General features: G+C 44.1%; 1 protein-coding gene and 1 long non-coding RNA gene across 10 annotated transcripts in view; one reads left to right on the top strand and one right to left on the bottom strand.

The window, feature by feature from the left end:
* Window positions 1-2,725: 2,725 nt before the first annotated feature.
* Window positions 2,726-7,576, bottom strand: LOC146796527 (actin, cytoplasmic 1). 4 transcript variants are annotated; one of them, XM_085629149.1, is made up of 6 exons: window positions 7,355-7,576; window positions 5,361-5,489; window positions 4,866-5,105; window positions 3,969-4,407; window positions 3,673-3,854; window positions 2,726-3,397 (listed from the first exon to the last, which is right to left on the bottom strand). In XM_085629149.1, exons 2-6 carry the CDS (start codon window positions 5,481-5,483, stop codon window positions 3,254-3,256), a joined length of 1,128 nt encoding a protein of 375 aa, XP_085485275.1. In that variant the 5' UTR covers window positions 5,484-5,489; window positions 7,355-7,576; the 3' UTR covers window positions 2,726-3,253. The 4 variants fall into 4 exon arrangements, with proteins under 4 accessions (XP_085485275.1, XP_085485276.1, XP_085485273.1 ...); XM_085629150.1 differs by having other exon boundaries at window positions 7,398-7,576; XM_085629147.1 differs by having other exon boundaries at window positions 7,500-7,576.
* Window positions 7,577-7,749: 173 nt separating this feature from the next.
* LOC146796526 (uncharacterized) overlaps window positions 7,750-21,378 on the top strand; it is a 28,214-nt gene continuing 14,585 nt past the window's right edge. The window contains exons 1-3 of one of the 6 annotated variants that reach the window (XR_014969628.1): window positions 7,750-8,287; window positions 14,058-14,216; window positions 15,795-15,971. This is a non-coding gene — a long non-coding RNA (uncharacterized LOC146796526). Of the gene's footprint in view, window positions 8,288-14,057; window positions 14,217-14,378; window positions 14,493-15,794; window positions 15,972-21,378 lie in introns of those variants that run through there. The other 5 variants (XR_014969630.1, XR_014969631.1, XR_014969627.1 and 2 more) reach the window with 5 other exon arrangements.

The following is a 21,378-nucleotide window of genomic DNA, read 5'->3' as shown; positions in this document are numbered from 1 at the left end:
ATTGTGCAATCCACTACAGTGAACATTAGTGTGCACCAGTTTAGCCTAGCTCTAGCAGTGTAAAAAGTATTGACAGGTCAAAACCTCCCCTATTATTAAGGCACCCATTTGAGGTTAAGATTGTGTGTAGGATATATAAATGTAGTACACAAATGTAATGCTGGCCCACAGAGAAAACCAGAGTACATATTCAAATTTTTATAGCGTACTTTAGGGAATGTAACTTTTAGAAAGTTACATTTTCCATGCCTAAAGTTCATGGAGGCCAATTTGCAATGGCTCTCAACCTTCTCCCAACTATTGATTAGCATTTGAATAGCAGTAAAAAAGTGAAATTCCACCCCGGAGCAAATGGGCTGACCTGAATGGGCAGTTTTGATGCCTCTGAACCTCAAATATGCAGGTTTTTTGGCATTAGTGGCAAATCCTGCTAGAGTGTAAAAGTGGGCACACTTGAAATTACAGGATGGCTGCATATACTGTCTCGTTACCGATTAATCCAGTTCTATCCTACCAGACTTGTGTCCTTGGGATGTTTGTGCATATAGTGGCTGCCCTAAACCTGATTAGTGTTAGAACACTTGGATTACCATAGTACTCTTCCCACACACATCCCTCAGGTCCCAAGTTTAGTGTGGCCAAAGATGTTCACTAGCTGGAAAATGTCCACAATGGGTAGGGTGCCCCAGGAACTTTTAACCACTTTGATTAGGGCGTGCTCAGGAGTCATTCACTAACTCGTCTCTGGCATAAATGTAGGACCTCACGGCAAGTACACCATAGTTAACACTATGCTTGTAATGGAGTATCTAGTCCAGACTGCAAGGAAAGAGCAGACAATATTTTAGGCCTGTTAACCAAGTTATAACTAAGCATGGGGACAAGCTGAGGGTGGAGAACAGCGCACAGGCAGGGGTGCTCCCAAGGGGACAGCAGCACACAGGGTAGACTGCCGGAACACATGCACTTTCATGGAGTGCTTACAGAAAATATTTTACTGTATGGAGCAGTGGAAGGAAATGAGTCAGCCATAAACAGGTCTGCTGAGAGGATACACTGCAGGGAGGGAACATTCCCGATATACAAGGGAAGCCATTGAATAATAAGCAAATAATCGATGCCAAAGCCAAGCAGTGGTAAGCAATGGGCGAGCTGCAAGGCCCTCCAAGTTCTTGCTAAGCCCACAATAGGACTCAGACATCTTCGTCTGGTAAGCTCGACCTAAAAGGCCAGAACTAGTAGAATCTTGGGAGGCAGCAGACTTAACATGTCTGAGCCACTTGGCCTGAAGTAAGTCTAGTTTTAATCAGCAAGCCCAGATAATTTCACTAAGGGAAATCCTGGAGCAAAGTAATGTTGCCATACAAAAGTTTAACAGCATTGTAGGCAAGGGTAGTGGGTCTTGGTAAAGCAGGATTCTGGTGCACAAGCACCCGCATCTTCAACTGCTGACAGAAGACCCTGGGTTTCATCATGTTCAATAAACAGCCTAGCTCGATGAAGCGGTCTTGAACAACACTGCTGGAAACCGGCAAAAACCACTGGGAGCAGTAAAAACTTTAACCCTAATCAACAGCATGACAAAGGTTTATCAAATGTTTCATGCATAGGTAAGGCATACTCCCTGCAATATTGGCACGTTTCCTGTAGCATCCATAGGGTAATACCGTACCAACAGTACTAAGACAGAATTTTAAGCAAACCAAAAGATCATAGTACGTAGCCATATTCTAAATTAACCTTTGTAGAAAGATAAGCGGAGCCTATACCTTTAAGCTCTAAGAGTCCCCTTATAAAAGTAACTTCTCGGTCAATCTCTGGGGTCTGACCGCTGTGCATATGGCATACTAAATAGGTGCCTGCAGTAAAAAGAATTTATAGTTCCAAGACCCATGAAGTCAGAGCTGAGCCAGTAGAGAATTGAACAAATGTGGATAGGGTGATCTGGTAGCTATGCTGTGTGGGGCCGGACATGTATTTTTGCCACCAAGTCACATCCCAGGGTAGTCCTTCAATAGGTTTGCACAAGGGCATCAGGTTGTATATGGTAAATGCAGGACGGTGTTAACAGGTACAAGTGAAACCCTGCCTAAATTGAGTTCTTACCTGTATCCTTTCCCCATACTCCATAGGAGACTGCTCACATCAAGTATCTGCAACCAAAGCCTAGTTTGTCACATTAGACAAATCATGCTAAACCCCAAGCTGACCCCTTCTGCCCCACAAGATCATAGTGAGTAAACTGCCGATCCAATATTACTATTGCAGTTTATTAGCACACATTTGACTAGGTCCATTCTTTACCCCCACCTGCCCCTCCCAACAGCCAGTTGCTGGGGGCCACATCAGAACAGTCTTAACGTGCTGGTAATCACTGGGGTCAGCTTCGTCCCATTTGCAGAACCTACAATTGAAACACTTTTATGTAGCCTGTCCATGTGACCATTGCAGATATAGTATATCCAACTGAAATTAGGAAATGCTACATTCTTGCAGAATTACTCCAAGACAGGTGTCAATTCCAGATGCTGAAATCATACCGCTTGGAGAAGGCAGTCTTGCTAGTTCCACTCAGCCATAACACTGCAACTACATTTTCCTAAGAAAACTAACCGAAAAGTTGAATTTAAGCTACTGTGATTGAATAGTTGACAAATAGGAGTCGCAATGAACTTGGGAAACCATTTCAAATTGCAATGTCTAGGCACCACAAAGCAGATGTCACTCCTTTAACATGTGCACTTTATTTGAATGTCTTCCAATTAAGTGTACAGGTAAGCCCCCCTCCCCACATAATGGCACCACATCTTACTGATGTCAGAAGAAAGTTTGTAAACCTTCAAACAGCTAATTGGGGATTGTCCATAAAGGACTAGAGGAACAAAATTGAAGATACGGACCAAGTGTTTTAAGGCGAAAGATACAAAAGACTTGTTGGGTAACATAACTTCACATACAAGCAATACTATCACCAATATATGATTTCCGTACAAGTCCCATGGAACTGGGCAGCCTTCACAGAGGCAAGTAATGTCCTGTAACAATGCATTTGAACAATTTGGAATGACAAAGTACAATCAAGTCCTCCATGCATTGTAGAACATGGGAATGTTTGCTCCACAATACTGCCATCCTCCTCTGTTCCAGTTTTCAATCCTGAGTCAAGCGCCAAAAACAAAGTAAAAAAGCCATGCCTCGTCTTGGTTCTTTTTTGCGAAGTTACGTTCGTCAAGTTGCATTGAGCTACAGTCATTTAGAAGCATTTACGGTGGACAATTGAAGGCCCAGATTCATCGTACTCCTGCTTGCTGATCCACATCTGCTGGAAGGTTGACAGGGAGGCCAGGATGGAGCCACCAATCCAGACAGAGTACTTGCGCTCAGGTGGGGCAATGATCTAAGGATGGAGGAAAAAAAAACATTAGTTCTTAAAACTAAGAAAACTGTGCAGGGAGAGAAGAGTGCATTTAAAGAACAGTTGGGATTTTAGGTGTCAACACCAGTTGTTTATTATCAGAACAGGGCCTTTCTAAGAGCTATCGATTCTAAGAGCCATCGATACTAGTCCTCGTGGCATTCAGCCCGATTTGTGACTGCCCACACATCCATTTCTGACCATTCCTAAAGGGAAACAATCCCAAGCTCTAAAACAGGAAGCAAATAAGAGCTCACCTTAATTTTCATTGTGCTTGGTGCTAGAGCTGTGATTTCCTTCTGCATTCTGTCTGCAATACCGGGGTACATTGTGGTACCACCAGACAACACTGTGTTGGCGTACAAGTCTTTTCGGATATCAACATCACACTTCATGATGGAGTTGTATGTGGTTTCATGAATACCACATGATTCCATACCTGTTTGGAAAAGTAAAACCGGTTTCAATGGCTCAGTTTCACTCAAAACTACAGTAAACAAGGTCCAGGTGGAATTCATTCAAGTCAAGAGAAGCAATCTACACCATGACTTACCAAGGAAGGACGGCTGGAAGAGAGCCTCTGGGCACCTGAACCTCTCATTGCCAATGGTAATCACCTGACCGTCAGGCAATTCATAGCTCTTTTCAAGGGAGGATGAAGACGCAGCAGTGGCCATTTCCTGCTCAAAGTCCAGGGCAACATAGCAGAGCTTCTCCTTGATGTCACGCACAATTTCTCTTTCGGCTGTAGTTGTGAAGCTGTAGCCTCTCTCTGTCAGGATCTTCATGAGGTAGTCTGTCAGGTCACGACCAGCCAAGTCAAGGCGCAGAATGGCATGAGGCAGGGCATAACCTTCATAGATTGGCACAGTGTGGGTGACACCATCACCAGAATCCATTACAATACCAGTGGTACGACCAGAGGCATACAGCGACAGCACAGCCTGGATAGCCACATACATGGCTGGAGTGTTGAAGGTCTCAAACATGATCTGTAGAAATGAAATACCATTCATTAAACAACTGTTTTTGCAGGCTCCTGAAGGTGTAAGCACTTTTGAAGTCATGCAGGTGGAGATGCAAAACACGTGATCAATCTGCACTCTGGTAACGTGAGCTCCTAAACAGTGCTCCCAAAACTCCAGCCAGGCAAAGCCAACTCTGGGTAGGGAGGCAAACGGCACCCCAACCAAACTACAAAAACTACACATTCCATACTGCAAGGTACAGTATTGTTAGTAATTAGAGAAAGGTTGGTTACACAAGCAGGTAATAAATCCACAAGACAGTTCAGGAAAGACAACCTGTCAGACTTCCTGGGAGAGAAGACTCAGGTCATGGAAAGGAAACCTGTGAACAGCAAATTCGAGTAAATGGAAAGAAAGACATGTTGGCAAATAGCCATAGTAGTTAAGAGTGTAAAATATTCAGATCAAGTTAGAAAAAGCACCTGTGTCATCTTTTCTCTGTTGGCCTTGGGGTTGAGTGGAGCTTCAGTTAGAAGTACAGGATGTTCCTCTGGGGCAACACGGAGCTCGTTGTAGAAGGTGTGATGCCAGATCTTTTCCATATCATCCCAGTTGGTGACAATACCGTGTTCAATGGGGTACTTCAGGGTCAGGATACCACGCTTGCTCTGAGCTTCATCACCAACGTAGCTGTCTTTCTGGCCCATGCCAACCATCACACCCTGCATGGCAAATAATGAAACAAAGAAACCGCATTAAGTACATGCATCAGCAGTGTCGGGGATCCATACACTGGTACATCAAGGATCCAATTTAGTATTTGAATAAAGTCAGCTAGCAATTTGTCGTTTTAAGTACAGCTGGTCAAACCATTAACTAATTAAATATCGACGTGGGGGCTATATGCATGAACAGATACTTTCTCGAGGAATAGCTGTCGTGACAGACGAAAGTTGGGGAATAAGAAATAAGTGTACCTGATGTCTTGGGCGCCCCACGATGGATGGAAAGACAGCACGTGGAGCATCATCTCCAGCGAAGCCGGCCTTGCACATACCGGATCCATTGTCAACAACGAGTGCGGCAATATCATCATCCATTTTGATCTGTAGATAAAAAGGTACGTTTTAGAAACAAACGATCACAGGTTAGCTGCACATTCTTCTTGTCGCCCACGCCCAGAGAATACATTCCTTGCTTCCCTCTATCAGTCCCAAAAGTACCCTCAAGGGGGCGCATCAGTCAGTAGTCCTTTCACAGGACTTGCAAGTCCATTGTTTCAGAACCCTTAAGTGTGGGCAAGTAGCTAGGACCCCTTGAAGCCTCACTATAACCGGGCACGAGTTGGGGGAAATGTTCCGTTTTAAAGATGGTGAAGGTTTGCGAGGAAATTGACAGCGACTACAGCCAGCCAAACTAGGCATCACGTCCCAATTAATCCTCAAATTATAGTTCCAGGATTTTACGATGTAATCATTTTACACTCCTCGAAAAAACATGCGGGAGCGTTCATAGCTAGACTTAAGTTCAGGTCAACAGGGGATATCTTACCAAGCACGAAAGCCAAGCCACCAAAGTTCAGAGCTCAAGCTCTGTGTGGGCGATGCCACGCCCACTTGTATGTGGTACTAGTTTAGCGACGAGAGCCACTATTCATTAGGAGCGTGCTCTCGTCTACCCACATACGGCTCATATAACCAGATTAGAAATAAACCGGTTAACCTGGACCCCGGACAGGCCCACTTAAGTTCCCGGGTCCATAAAGTTGAACTAACATTAATAAGCAATCTATAGAGCCAATGTGTTGCACAAATGACCAGAAGAACAATATGCCCACTCACCACGTCATCCAGAGAGGTCCACAACCACAGTTACCAGACTGCCAACGCCCCCTGCATACCAGCGCAACATGCTGATTTGCAGTTAACACCGTACTGTATTTAAATCAGATTACCATCGTGCACCTCAGTCCGGATTAGACAACAAATCAAGCCTGCCAGACCACCAGTCTAGTCGCGCATATTGTGTCCTACATCCTAAAGGAAGCACTGCACACGCTCCCATAAACATAGCCAATTTTAATTAAGAGCCTAGAGTTCTTCACTTTCGAAACACTGCAATCAGTGAGACCCGGACATAAATTGGGGGGGGGGGAAGAGGAATGTGAAACCGGTACAACGCCTGCATAGAACAAAGGCACTTCAGGTTTGGGACACGCCCAGTCGCGGCATGGTACATTCCAGGGAGCCCCTCAGACAATGAACGGTAGAGCTGCACGCCCCACCCATCTTATCCCACCCTAGTGGTACAGGCCGAGCCAGTCCACTGACCGTTAGAAACGGAAGCGCAGACGGAGGGCCGCGCCCTACCGGCGCTCGCGGGCCCAGAAGCCCCGCCCTCGAGGCGCACGCACGTTCTATGCCAAACCTCCCTAGACAGTAGCCCGGCACCGGACACCACAGGAAACCGGCGCGAAGCAAGTGTAGCAGTGAACCGCCGAAGCTTCTCGCTAACCCATGTGGTACCGGGGGCACCACCAAGTATCTCCTTTAGGCAGTATGGCGCCCCAGCCCCCCCAAAACACGACATGTTCAACAGTTCCATTGGGAGCATAGGACAAATCACCGTACACACCCTACCAGCCCCACACTTTTGAGTCATCTGGAATAAAGCTGGATACACATTTAATCACACTATTACGGCGATTACAAACCAATTACTGCCCGCACATGATCAGTACCCGCCCCAGGGCTTGTAGACAACCTCCAATCCCTCCCACGTACCATATTAAAACCCTCATACCAAGGTAAATAAAAAGTTGGAACACTGAAGCGACTAGCTCGCCCAGCACAAAGCCCCTCACAACACTATGCCCTCTCCCCCACACTAACCCTGGACCCACACCTCAATAAAATGTCAGTATAAACTTCATTACATCCCCATACCAACCCCACTTGAGACCCTTTCTTACACCCTCATTCAAACAAAAAGCACGTGCGATCCTCTGAACACACTTTAATGAATGGGCTAGCTTTCTAGCGCACACCCCGCCAAAACTACGCTGCGCACGGGTACTCCCCCAACATTGTCTGTTCACCGGGGACCACTTTTCCTACCTTTAGGTGGGCGGTTCCGGGGAGATGAGAGACAGGTCCTTAGGCACGAGAGTGGTGAGGAAGCTCAGAGCGACTGCAAGGCCAGTGGCGCGAGCCGGTACCATTTATAGCGGCGCGCGCAGCGGCCGCTCCTGCCATAAAAGGTAAACTCTGGGAAGCGGCGCGCTGATTGGCCGAGCCGTTCTTGCTCAGAGCCCTGCAGGCAGCAGCCGGCGCTTTTCTGTGTGTTTTTTTCCTGGTTCTGCTCGGGCCTCCTGTGGGTGCAGCTCAGCCCCCACCCCTGCATGCCTCATGCTTTCAGCCGGCACTGCCGTGCGTGGCTTCCTTGTCACAGCGTTATGAGGGGCGGCCCGTATCATTCATTCACCGTAGTACTCGCACCTGGTTTGAAACCCCAGGTACATAGCAAGGGACAGTAAGATAAATGCTAAAATTGGGTAGGGGCATACGCTCTGGGTGAAGCAGGAATACCGGAAGCATGCACCCGAGGAACAATGAGTCTGACACGAAATGGGCGTGTGAACCGAACAGTATCACATGCACTGTTACAATTTAAGGACAAAGTAGCCTTCTCTGCCCTCTTAATATTTGAATGGGCAACTACTGTAAAACGAGAGCAACAAAGCAAATCCATTCGCACTATTGTAATCTGAAGATAAAACAAATACGGATCTGGAATGGATGAACAATGCATTGCTATGTACACTAATGGAGTTTTGGGGTGTGTCGATTCAACATCTGAGGAAGAGTGTACCAGCGCAATGCAGCGTGCCCTTGTCAACTGTGAGGTAAGTATGTTTCAAATGGAATGCAGGACTAGTTGATGGGAGTTGCCCCCTTAGGTAGTATTATTGGCTTTGCTTCCCCCCCACCCCCGTTTTGCAAGCTGGGCATTTTTATTTGTCTACCAGCTATGCTGGCAGCACACTTGGCAACTGCCAAGTGTTTCCTTAATGTTGCTTCGTCCCAAGGTGTGACCGAGCAGCAATACCTACAATAATAACATAAGGGATAGAAGAGTAGGGGTTCATGCATTTTAACACGTGGGGCAGCAACCTATGTTCCTTGCTAGAATGGAGGAGGCAATAGTCTGGTGGCTCAGTGGACTAATGGGTCCACTGCAGGGGCCTGTGTTCGACCTCATTGTCACAGGTTCAAATCCCGGCGGGTCCACTCAGCCTATCATCCATCTGAGGTCGATAAAATGAGTACCATTGAGTTGGGTAACAATACACATCTGTTATTCAGTGCCAAGAGACCTATGGGGTGAATGTGCACTTTACAAATACACATGTTATGATTATGTGTTATGACTATAATAGTTCACGCTTGGTGAGAAGCGTAACCGTGAACAACATGGGCGTAGAAGAGTATGCACGATAGGGGCTGCCACTAAACAGGGTCATGCACTGTTACAATTGGAGGAGACTACTACTACTTAAACAGTGAACTAATGTCCTGGGGTGCGCTTTTGAGATGTCTTCAAGTAATCACTCAAATAGGGCAAGAAATCACTGTCCTGCATTAGTTGAACAGCTGACTACTTGAACAGTAGAGTGCAGCAAAGCAGTGTCAATCAGTTCCAGTTTGATGGAGAGACTCAACGCACAGAAGTCTTGCAGCCAAATAGTGCAAAGCACCAACTTAAAATGTAACAGCAATCACCCAAAAGGGAGTGGCTGAACAATACTAAGTGCCTGTTTAAGCAGTATGTCAATTACAATATGGAGTGACACGAAGCAGTGTCAGGCACTGTTTGAAAGTAAGGGGGTATCTATTAGAAATGGGTGTAACCTACAGTATCTCATTCTTTACACACATAAGAGTCAAAAACTCTCAAAGGTGCAACTAAAGCAGTAGCTCTGTAAGAATGCTAGGGAGGGTCACTGCACTGCAGAGAGAATGGAGATAACAAACTAGTCAAAGAAGATAAATTCCCTTCGGTAACCAAATAAAATAATTGTTCAACCAATCGTCTCAAATATACTGCATAACAAACTCGTGCCATATGTACTATTTGAAGTGGCGAGTGCAACTAGGCAAATGAATGGCTTTGTCAAGGCAGTGTTATGTCTATTGTGAGCACGACAAGTACTCAAACAGAAGCCCAAATGAACAGTGTCGCGTGACATGCTAAAGTTTGAGGCAGACACTACTCCAAAAAGAGTGCATCAGAGTACGCTGATGGAACCCAGGCCACCATTTTCTTGTAAAGAAGTGTGCAGAGGATCAGTGAATGGCTGCCTTAGAATGTGAAAGTGCGACCCCTCAGACAGACGAGGAACAACAAAGATGTGCTCTATTAATATGAGAGCAGGCAATTTCTAAAAAAGAAGGGGTGCATGAGAGTACTGCGAGCAGATGTTTAATCTGTAAGTGGGCGGCTGCTGAAAGGGACGCAGCAAGACTGTTGGGTGTACTTTAAATATATGAGGGGACAACTACTGAAATAGAAGGGGGTGTAGCATAACAGTATTATGTGCATGGTTATTATAGGGTGGGACAACTACTGAAACCATACACTGTATGGTTATGGTATTTCTGAGGCACATCCTCATCATTGTTTTACCATCAAGGAGTTGAAGAGACCTTCCAAATCATGCTCCTACAATAGTGTTTGGCAAAGAGCCACATTTTTGTTTCTGAAAGCCCATGTGGTTCTCAGTGTAGTACTGGTTGCCGGGAGTTGCATAATGAGGGTTCGAATATCAACAATGTTCATTCGTCCCGCCATATCCTAAAGAATGTAGGAAGCGACAAACAATGCATTGCAATAATCTGTAAATATAGGTGTGAACATAATCGTTAAACTCAGCAATGAGGATGGGCTGACTCTTGAAAGAAATGCACAATACTTTTAAATGTACGTGCTGAGCGGCGGAGGCCTACTCAGAGCAGCAATGGCTAAGAGATATGGCTCCATTTACTGATTTTCAACATAGGGAAGAAGCTGTTTTCCGAAACCTCAGTAAACACATTAAGGGTGTGAGGGTGGCATACTTTAACAAATGGTGTTTGTAGTATAAGGGGTATAACAAAGCATTTATGAGTAGAGTAAGTACTACTCATTTACGTACTCTTACATGCCTTTATAAATCAGCCCAGAAACATGCAACTCACTGGAAGTAAAAGTGCAAAGAGGGCACACACCTTTCTACTCGTGCTAATTGTATTTGAATATTTCCTGAACATTTTTGTTAATTTCCTACTGTAGATGGATTGCTGCCAATTCACAAATGGATGTAAGAGTATGTAAAAGAGTACTGCAGCAATACTACTTCACGTAGTTCAAAATGTCTTTCTGTATAGGCCACTGTGTGTGAAGAAATAGTTTCTGCGACTGTCAGTGCTGCCTTATGTGGCTAAAAGGGAAGAATCATCTCAAGGGCTTTCAACTGACGAAAGCCACTAAACTACTGCATCAATGTACAATTGGAATCAAAACTGATATTTGTGTTCTCAGAATCAGAAACCACACAAGGAATCTGACTAGAATTCCAGCCTCCAAATGTTGTCATTGTTGCCTACAACTACCAACTTTGTTTTGTGTGTATTTTATTTTCACTAGGTACACAACACCCAATCCCCTTGTCCAGCAGACAAGAGTGAAACTTTGGCATTGTCTATCCCTGAATTGCCTCAGTCTTCAGTGGGATATAGGTATTGCCAGTGTATATATTTATCTATATTTATATATATATATATTACTACAGTACTACTTACCTACTACAAAATGCAAACAGAACTACATGTGGAGACCTCCACCTCCTCCTCGCCTATCTTTCCTATGGAGAGATCTCCACTCATGTCAGTTTACTACTTAGTAGAAAATGTGAGAGGGGCCCGTGGACGTAGAAGTTAGGAAATATGTGCTACAAAATTGGAGAGGTTTAGAAGAATGTAAATAGAGGATTAGAGGGGGTAAGGCTACTACAAACACCCAGTTACATACAACTAAGTCCTTTGCTATTCACAAACTACACTTCTAAAGTTGATAAAACAGTAGTACTTCAACCCAGCCTTGGTGTAAGTAAACCAACACGCAAGACTACTCACTCATCATACTGCAAATGAGTCCCATAGAAAATAATGGAGGCAGGATCTTAACAACACCCCACGGGAAATAATGTTTCATAATTAAAATGAATTACACAAATATACACGCATACAAATATGCGCCATTTGATGAATCTTGACAACATTTTCAAAACTAGTATGCCAGTCAGTTGAGCTGGTGTCTAAATTAATTTGGGGTAATTCATCAAGCAGGGGGTCGAGAAAAAGGGTGGTGGGTGGTCCTAAAACACGTTGTCCTCAGGCAATTTTTATAGGGATTTTAGACACAACTACAGTCTGAACCGCTGGAAGGAATTACATCAAATTTGTCACAAAGCTAGACCTTGGTCCAAAAAGAGCGCTTTTTGTAATTTGGCGTAAATCTGTTCAGTAGTTTGGAGTTAGTAAAGAAAGAAGATTTATGTATATCTACAAACGCAGATCCACTGCGGTGGGTCAGCGAATCCACCCGCCAACAGCAATACCATGATTGGCTAGCCGCCACCTAAGAGAAAAGTTGCAGCTGTCATTTTGTGAAGCGGGATACAGTCCCCGGGGAGGTGTGCAGAGGGAGGATAAAGTCTAAATAGAATATAAGGGTTCAGGATAGAGGTATCATGACCCCATGGTACTGATGGAGGGATCTGTGAGGGATCCCTTATGGGTAAGAAATTGTCCAAAAACATTTTTTTTTTTTTGCGCTCAAGTATCTGCGGATGCACAACAGTGCAGCCCCCAATGTGAATCTGTGGCACATCCAAGATTCCAGATCCCAATTTAAAACAAACACATACACTCACTCACACACCCACTCACACCCAGTCACTCACACATCTACTCAAGAGGCCCAGAGACCGCTCACGCACCCATTCACAGTTTCACACAGGCACTCACACACCATTACAGCCACTTAACCACTCACGGACCCACACACCCACTCATGCACCTATACAGCAAAACTACTGACACACCCATACAGCCACTTACACACCCATTGACAAACCCACCCACCACACTCATTCCCACTTACACCCACACCCAGTCACACACCCATACAACCACTCACACACTAATCCACTCAGAGAACCAGAATATCACTCACACACCAATACAGACACACATCCAGAGAGCCACTCACACACCCATACAGTCACTGATACATCCACTCAGAGACACATTCACGCACCCACACAGGCACTCACACACCCAGTCAAGGACCCAGAAAAACATTCACACATCAATATAGACCCCCATTCAGCCACACACACACCCATACAGTCACTGATACATTCACTCAGAGAACCACTCACACACCCAGTCAGAGACCCAGAAACCACTCACATATCCGTTTACACACCCATACGCCCCTCACACATCCATGTACAGACCCAGAGAACCACTCATACATCCACTCACAGACCTACACAAGCACTCACATACCCACCCAGACACTCACACACCCACCTACACACTCATAAAGCTTGTGACACTCCCACTAACAGACCCACACACCCACTTACACATTCAAGGGCCCACGGGTTGTCTGCCTTTCGGGGGTTGGCCACATGGCCTGGCCTTATGTCAGGCTTTGTGGCCAAGACCCTACTGCACATGGTTGGTCCCCCGATAGGGCACGGCCAAAGGCCACGCACAGCATTGGGTTGGCTGCATGCAAGGCATTGGTTGCAGGGCCTGGCCACCACCCCCTGCTATGCACCGCCAAAGGCCACACATGGCAACGGTTGGTTTATGATATGGTAATGAAATATTATATATTGGTAATTAATTCACTGACAAAAACAAAGGTTACAGGGACGTTATAGTTAGAAAATAGAATTTAAAAAATCTTTGAAATTCACTTAAAACCAAAAGATTACAGGGATGTTAATATTGGACAATATGATGTCGGTGTATACCATGATATATTTATGTATAAAAACGAACTCGCATCTCTGTTGTTGAATTTACCCGATGTGACCTCTCCCTCAACCCTGAGTCAGAAATACGTGGTTAGGCAGACCCTGTGACCTATGCCCAAAGCAACTGATTGACAGATCCCAGGTGAGGGACACATAACCCTGAGACAGAGCGCGCAGTCAGGAAAACCCGGATCGATCCCACAGATAGGCAGAAACACCACAATAGTATCAGGAGATTAGCCCCAACAAAACGCATTTGGCTGGAGGAGCACGCATTCCCCAAAACACCATAAAGTCAGATGCCACACTAAGTTAGGAAAATGCAGCAAATCAGAAGACAGCATGCACAATACAGACAGTGATCACACGCTCCTCATGTCGGACATCTGGACATGTACCCACTGACCCTGCATTATGTCCACACAAAAACGAGACCACCTGTGCTTCTTATCAAACCCCCGATTTATGGCCCTGTGACCAAGTCCAAATTTCTGACATCGTTTTATGATGCTTCATATAAAGTATAAAATAACTCCCCTGTAACCTTTGGTTTTTAAAGTGAATATATATATGTATTCCACAGCAGGATCCCAAGGGTACCACCATCCATAGAAAGGCGCAACACCAGGAAACAGACTCCAAAGGCAAAGTTGAGAGTTAAATGATTTATTCAAGCATCAAGTGTCCAAATGACGCGTTTCGGCTGCCAGACATGCGGCCTTGATCACATAGCGCTGTACTGGTGAGTGAGTGGTATTTATATATATGTGTGAGTGGCAGTGTTTTTACTATGTTCATTGCAATGACTGAGTAGTTTTGCAGCGTGTGACTGTGGGCAAGACGCAGTAAAGCACATGAGTGACATCATGTTTTACTACAGTTAGTAACACCAGTATAAACAGACTATAAAACTGTCAACTATCTGCTGAAGCTGGTGATTGCCTCAGTCCTCCCGCACATGCATCGTGGAAGCTGGTACAAGAGCATATGGCGTCCCCAGATGCAGCCAACCGATCGTGTAAGTACACATTAAAACAGAAAGCATGCCCCTCGTAAGCAATCATGTTAGTGTTACCGATTGCTCACAACTAGAAACGCGAGACCTAGCACAACAGTGTGTGTGTCCATAACTCCCTGCTCTCGGCGCGTCTCATGAAGCACAAAGTGAAAGTGCTGCATGTGAACAAAGGCTAGTGATAAGATGTGCGCGTCTAGCCCCGGTACAGTAAAGATGCAAACAAACTAAATAACTGCATAAATGCAAAACAAAGCTGACACTTAATACAACATAAGTTGAAAGTGTGATTGAGGGTGAAATGTGCACATAGGTGTGTATATACATGTTGAGGAAGGCGTGAGTGCGCATATAGGCCAAAATATATGTGTGGTGTTTGTACCTCCTCAAGAGCATTTGAGTGACAAAAAAATGCATAGAATGTACTAATAAAAAATGTGTGAAAGCGCAGGAAATATTCTAGAGTCTGCCAGTGCTTGTTCAAAATATCCCTTGCTATGAAGCAATGGGTATATAGCATAGCGTATTGTGAAAAAGTAACATTCTAATTCATAATCATACGCAAACATGGTCTAAATACATGTGTAGCCATTCCTGCCGCAGCATTGGTTACAAGCCTGTAGTGCCTATGCTTAAAGACCGACTATAGACAACCAAAATGACAGTAATACTGGTATTCTCTTTGTGGTTGCACATAGCCTGATGACAGGAAACCCAACTCTATGTGAATACTGAGAGTGCACAGGTAGAACCTGATATAAACAGTGAAATATATACAAGTGATAACATTAATATACAGTTACAATGCGATGGTATGATCACTAAGGGTGTGAATGCAATGCTATGTTACAGGAAATGGTGCAGATCATCCGTGGTGTTGAGACCAGCGGGCGCCTTGGTGTTAAATTGCAGAATATACCTACTCTCCAATTGCCTCAAAAGCTTCTCCCTGTTGCCACCCCGTCTAAGTGGTGGGATGCAATCAATGACTGAATAACGGAGGTGCTCTAGATTGTTATTATGCATCTCCTTAAAATGCCTGGCTACGGGGTAGGCTGGGTCATTGTTGACTATCGCTCTGAGGTGCTGGAAAATTCGCAGGTGCACTTGCAATTTAGTGCTCCCGATGTAACGCAGCCTGCAGTTACATTCGAGCATGTACACCGCAAATTCCGTTCTGCACGAAAGTCTATGTCTGATGGTAAGTGGTGCGTATCTAAAGGCTGAGGCTATCTTCGTGATGTTCTTACCAAACCTGCATGCCCTACAACTCTGGCATTTAACAAAACCCTTTCTGTCTGCTAGCCAACTCTGTGACGTGGCGATCTCCGGACTGTTTCTGACTAGTGCATCCCTCATGGAAAAAGCTCTTCTGTATGTATATATATATATATATATATATCGAGAACACCAACCATCGCCCCGCCTGTACTGCCTCCTCGATGCGATCGCAAAATAGAAGGGCACAAACTCCACTTTTAGGTACGCAATTTTTTTTATTTCACGCTTCAGTAGTCATAACGCGTTTCGGTAACAGCCGTTACCGTGATCACATCATATATAATGAGTTAATGTGAACTAACATTTCCTTTTATTATTTCTATGTTAATATTTTAAATGATTTTACATTTATATTTTATAGTGAAATATTTTAAATATTTTTTCAAATAATTATGCTCTTTAATAATAATCCTTATTCTTTCTCATATGTACATTGCTGCCACGGTGAACAAGGTCTCCACTTACATGTGAAAAGTCACTAGTACTAACGTTATGTACAAAAAAGGAAGGTGCACCAGGAAATAATCAGCAAGTTTCAAGTCTATTCGAAAAATATATATCCTTTATTGTAGCTGTAGTATTAAAATTGGTCATCACCCAACGCGTTTCGTTCCAGAAGGAACTTCCTCAGGGCGTAAATTCCAAGGATTCTTCAGATATTCAAATTTAAAAATCCTACAATCTTCCAAATTATAAAGGCCCCCAAGTTTGCCCAAATTCTCGCAAATCCTCTATAGGGGACCGGACTGCCACACAATGTTCCTTATAATATTGCCGAATTCCAAAAGTCAGTGTTGTAATCAACCGTCCTTATCAATGCGCTGTCTCTGTTGTTAATGATAAGTATGGCGCCAGGCCAATCTTAACAGCAACGCAGGTAAAACACTCTATATCTTTTCATTCCATTGCAATCGTCAAGCCAAGATATCCACGATAATATTAAATGTCCAAAATAACGGAAAAATAGTAAAATGGAACGTGGTTCGTTTTTGAATGTCTCCGTGCGGCCAGTAAGTATTTTAAGTATGGGCTTCACTCTATGTCCAAAGGATTCAAATTTCTATCTAATATCAATAATGCAATGTTGCGTTCTCCATACACGTGCCGCACAACAGTCTATCTGCAGTATAGGAGGTGCTAAACTGCGGTAAGCCGCATTTTGCTCTGTAATTGGACTAGTACTAACGTTACACATATAAATTCAGTCTTAGATGTTCCTACTACCTGAAACTGAGGGGTGAAGAAACAGATGTGATCTCCACAAAGCTTGTATGTGCACTGTTGAAAGGTGTTTGTTAAAAAAGACGAGGTGCAGCTAACAAAAGCAGGCTCACATTTAGAATGTCAGTGGGGCAATGGACATGCGAAGGGAAGAAAGAAAATGGGACAATGTTGGTGGAATTACGATGGTTGAATAGGTGCCACTGAAAGAGGATGAGGTTGAAGCAGTGTGCAAGGAGGTTCTACACATAAGTGAGAGAACACAAAGTTCATGAGAATTGGGGTCAGCAGTGTAGGGAAGACCATCAATTTATGGTATGTGTCAAAGAGAAATGTTGCTTAAACGCCTTATGAATTACAAGTACATGCACACATTTAATTTACAAACACGTTACCCACTGAAGATAGTTACTTGTTTAAAAATCATCTGCAGATGAAAGAAAAACTGCTTTGTCTAAGAATAGTTAAAACAATGATGGCACAATGAGGTCCTGATAATAAAAAGCCCCTTTGAAAGGCCTAAGAGTCACACCTGCATCTCAAAAAATAGAATGTTAATAATAATAATAATAATAATAATCAATCTCTTATTCACTCCACAAATTACTGTACATAGCTGAATCTGCCCATGTTTCATGAAGTTTGGCTGATTATGCAAACCAGCCAGGAACCTTTGATCGAGGAGTCTAGACTTTATCGAACAACAATACTCCAAAAGACTAAAATATGGAGGCTGTGTACTGGGTGTCCTGGTCTAAACTCTGGAATGGCTTGGACCCAGTCTGAGACCAGAACCTTAGCACCCCCTGTTCAGAAAACTCCTGAGTGTTAAACACTTCAAACAGACTTTGACATGATCTTTGGTGTCAGCAAGAACAGTGGTTTTTGTATAAAATAATGACAGTTAAAACTGATAAGAGAATCACAGAATTTGGCAACATATAAACCATCCACGTTGCCTATTTTCACTCACTGAGAATATAAGCAAAAATCATTTTTGTCTCAGTTTTTATTTTTATTTACTTGAGCAGAGCATTATGACTTAGAACTGCTGCACATAGCAATGAAGGCAATACATCAAATGTAAATGTATTTGTTCTTATATAGCGCACTTCTGCCCAGGGGTCTCGTAGCGCTGTATTCATACCGCTGTGGAACCCTTCCTGGTTTTCCTGTGAGATGTCCACTCCTGGGCACCCCCAAGGTGAAGCCAGGCATCCTAGCGCTGTGGGGGCCATTGTGGAGATTAAGCAAGCTATTGCCCAGAGTTGCACAGTGGGACCCATGATTAAAATAGGCACCGAGGCGAGAATTATCAGGTCCGGGGAAATTGAATCCAAGAGCCGCCGAGGCGGGAATTGAACCCTGGTGCCGGGCCAGACCACTGCATCAGGGTCTGCCGCTTTAACCATTGAGCCACACTTCTCCTGGTTACATGGAAGGGTAGATGAGAGATGTGTGTTTCTTTCAGTGCTATTGCTTTCTTGTGCCTATCACATGGCTGTTTTGAAAACTAGTTTCCAGTTTTGCTTTCTCAACTTCTTTTCCAGGTGGATAGAGAGAGTGGGGCTTTCCTGCACATGCTAGCTATGTCACATGTTGATTTCTGGTTCTAGAAGTAGTCTTCTACTAGGAAAAAGTTTGACACTGGTACTGATTTTATTCCCTTTTTGGGACCCGAATCCTTCGTCACATTCCTTGAGTCCCACTGTTCTCAAGTATTTATATGCATACATTCTTCACTCTCTCATCCTAGTCCTTGTGATTAAGCATTCATTTGATGACACAAAGCATTAATTTGATGACACAAAGCATTCCTTGGTGACAATTGATGATTAAAGCATTAATTCGGCCTAATTTGGCTAAACTGTCTCTTGTCTATCTTTATCATATTTGAAATATGACGCTAGAGCTAAATGTAATACCACAGAGCAGAGCTTAATTTGCAAAAGAATAAGTGTTGTGGCTCAAAGTTTTGCTCAGAAGCACGCGGCCAGTGCTATTAAATGTTGGCGTACCGAATACCAAGGCTGCTTAGTCTTGATTCCACCTCATGCCTCTTTAATTCACCACCAGATACTCTCTGCCCCTTTATCTCAATCTTGCAGGTTCACTTATATCCCCGCTTTATCCTTTTTTCGTGGTTTTTCTGTCTTCTTGGCCCCACCACTAAACACCAGCTCAAACTAGGCACCGATAGAGGAACTCACAAGATAGGTGTGCAGTTTAACAAAAAGCCTGCTTTTCTTCTCACTATGTGTAGCCTAGTATAGCCTCCCCTGGGTCTAATCATCACATTGTTTGACCAACTGATGTCATCCAATATGACAGTCCCAAGATTGTTCTTTAATGCGGTGACCGTGAAGACCTCACCTCCTTCCTCTATTCGTCCTAAATTATAATGTTCTGTTGCCTGTGACACTCCTATTGAAAACTAGATTTCTATTTCATTCTTCTTAAATCCAATAAAACACAAGGCACTGCGCCCTACTTTGTTCTTTAGCTTTCTTCATGCACCAACAGTAGCAAGCAAGGCAAAACACTGCAGGCTCATCAGTGGCTTGCTCCAGCTGACCCCAGTAGCATCCACTGTCTCCATGCAACCGTAACACTCTCCCAACCTTCTCCCCCAATGACATGTGGCCTTTCCATGGAAGCTGAGAAGAACTAGGTCATAACCATTGAACTTCATGTTGTTTATTTGGAAGCATAAGGCACATAGAGGATTAGAAAGAAGAGATAGAGAGGCATTTAAGCTTTCCTGAGAAGAGGAGAGAATGCCATGTTTAGACACATGCATAACTGGATCTTAAGCGCAAGGTGCCAGTCCTCTGAACCTGGTGCTGTATTCAATGATCTGGATACGGAAGGTAGACCGTAATGACTTAAATGTCTTCAATAGTCTTTTGACTTTTATCCCTGCCTGGTCGTTGAACCAGCTTCTATGAAAGGGCCCAACTTATTCCCCTTTTCTTAAGAGCCAATTGAACACAAGTTTTCTCTTCGTAGAGTACTTTTCAGCCTATTTCAAGTGAATCCTCTAGAAGAAACCCTCACAGAAGGACCAAGCGCCTCCTGCCTTTTACATCCATTGCAGTCACCTGCTCCCTCATTTCCACAACTGGTTGAAATCCTATTACAAGGGCCCTGGCCAGCGAAATGAGAGGCAATGACCAGTTGTGAAATCATGTTTGGGGACCTGCACATTGAAAACAAGAGTAGGCTTGAAGAAAAGGAGAACCCAGACCACAATAGAGGTCTAAACTGTGAGCTTTTTCCAGATCACCTCACTAGCATTGATGTTATGTAATCAGCAGTTGCTCAGTGGTCACTACCATTATTTACGCATTGTAGTCCATTCTTAACCTGGGCACTCTTTTTGTGTGGATCTGGGAATGCCATCAAGCAATTGAGTTTGTTGTCTGTGGTGCTTCAGTTGTTTAAGTTTAGTAAAGAGTGTATTTGATACTTAATTTAAAAGTAGTTTGTGCAGGTTAAGGTTAGCGCAAACATAAAATGAGTTTGGTCTTGGAAGATATTGTCCCTAATTGCTGGCCATTGTGCTTCATAGCTTCAAGCCCATCACCCTTATGTCTACAGATTCCCTCACCAATTTTGCAGGTTTGCATGTTGTTATAACATTTCTCCAGTCTAGACTAACTTAAATAAGTTTTCGGGAAATTCTGTGGTTCTCATTTGCCAACGAGCTGGCCCATCTATTGCTGGAACTTCCTGCTGTGGCCCCAGTCGGACCGGAAGTGAGAATGTAGGCACAGGCGACCCTTTTACAGGAGGCCTTGAAGAACAATGCTGCTGTAGTGCACCCTTGCAACGTGTGCATACAGCCAATCGACTCTGACCAGGTCAAGTACAAAAATAGAACATGGTACACAAGGCCGACGCCCTCTGCCTTTTGCAGTGAGTCAAGTTCAATTAGTTGGTCGCATCAGTGTCTAAAGCCTGCACGAGCTCATTGCTGAATGCCCTTAGGGTACGTCATCCACCATGAATGACAATTTTGGTATGAGGCCAATTCCTGAAAGTGTCTTTCAGCGATGTCCTTACTTTTTGTCCAGTGTACAACGATCCCGAACATTCTGGTTACTCTCAAGCAAGGCTTTCTTTTTGATATTCAACACAGGGACGTAGCTACCATTGGTGCAGCAGGTGCAGTGACACCAGGACTCACCGAGCCCTGTTAATTGCCGCATTTTGCTACCCCATCATCAGTCAAAAGGGTAATTTTCCTCGCTTGCACCAGTGCTCATTGCATCCATGCTGCACTACTGATACAACAGAAGGTCACCCAAGGCCACCCACTTGTCAAGAGAAACTTTGTCAGATGGCAAATAAATGAATGGCTATTAGCGTTTTTCCTGTTCCACGC

Source organism: Triturus cristatus, chromosome 10 (assembly GCF_964204655.1).
Source record: "Triturus cristatus chromosome 10, aTriCri1.1, whole genome shotgun sequence".
Classification (NCBI taxonomy): Eukaryota; Metazoa; Chordata; class Amphibia; order Caudata; family Salamandridae; genus Triturus; species Triturus cristatus.
The sequence above is the reverse complement of the archived record's forward strand: the minus strand, read 5'-3'. Positions and strand labels throughout refer to the sequence as shown.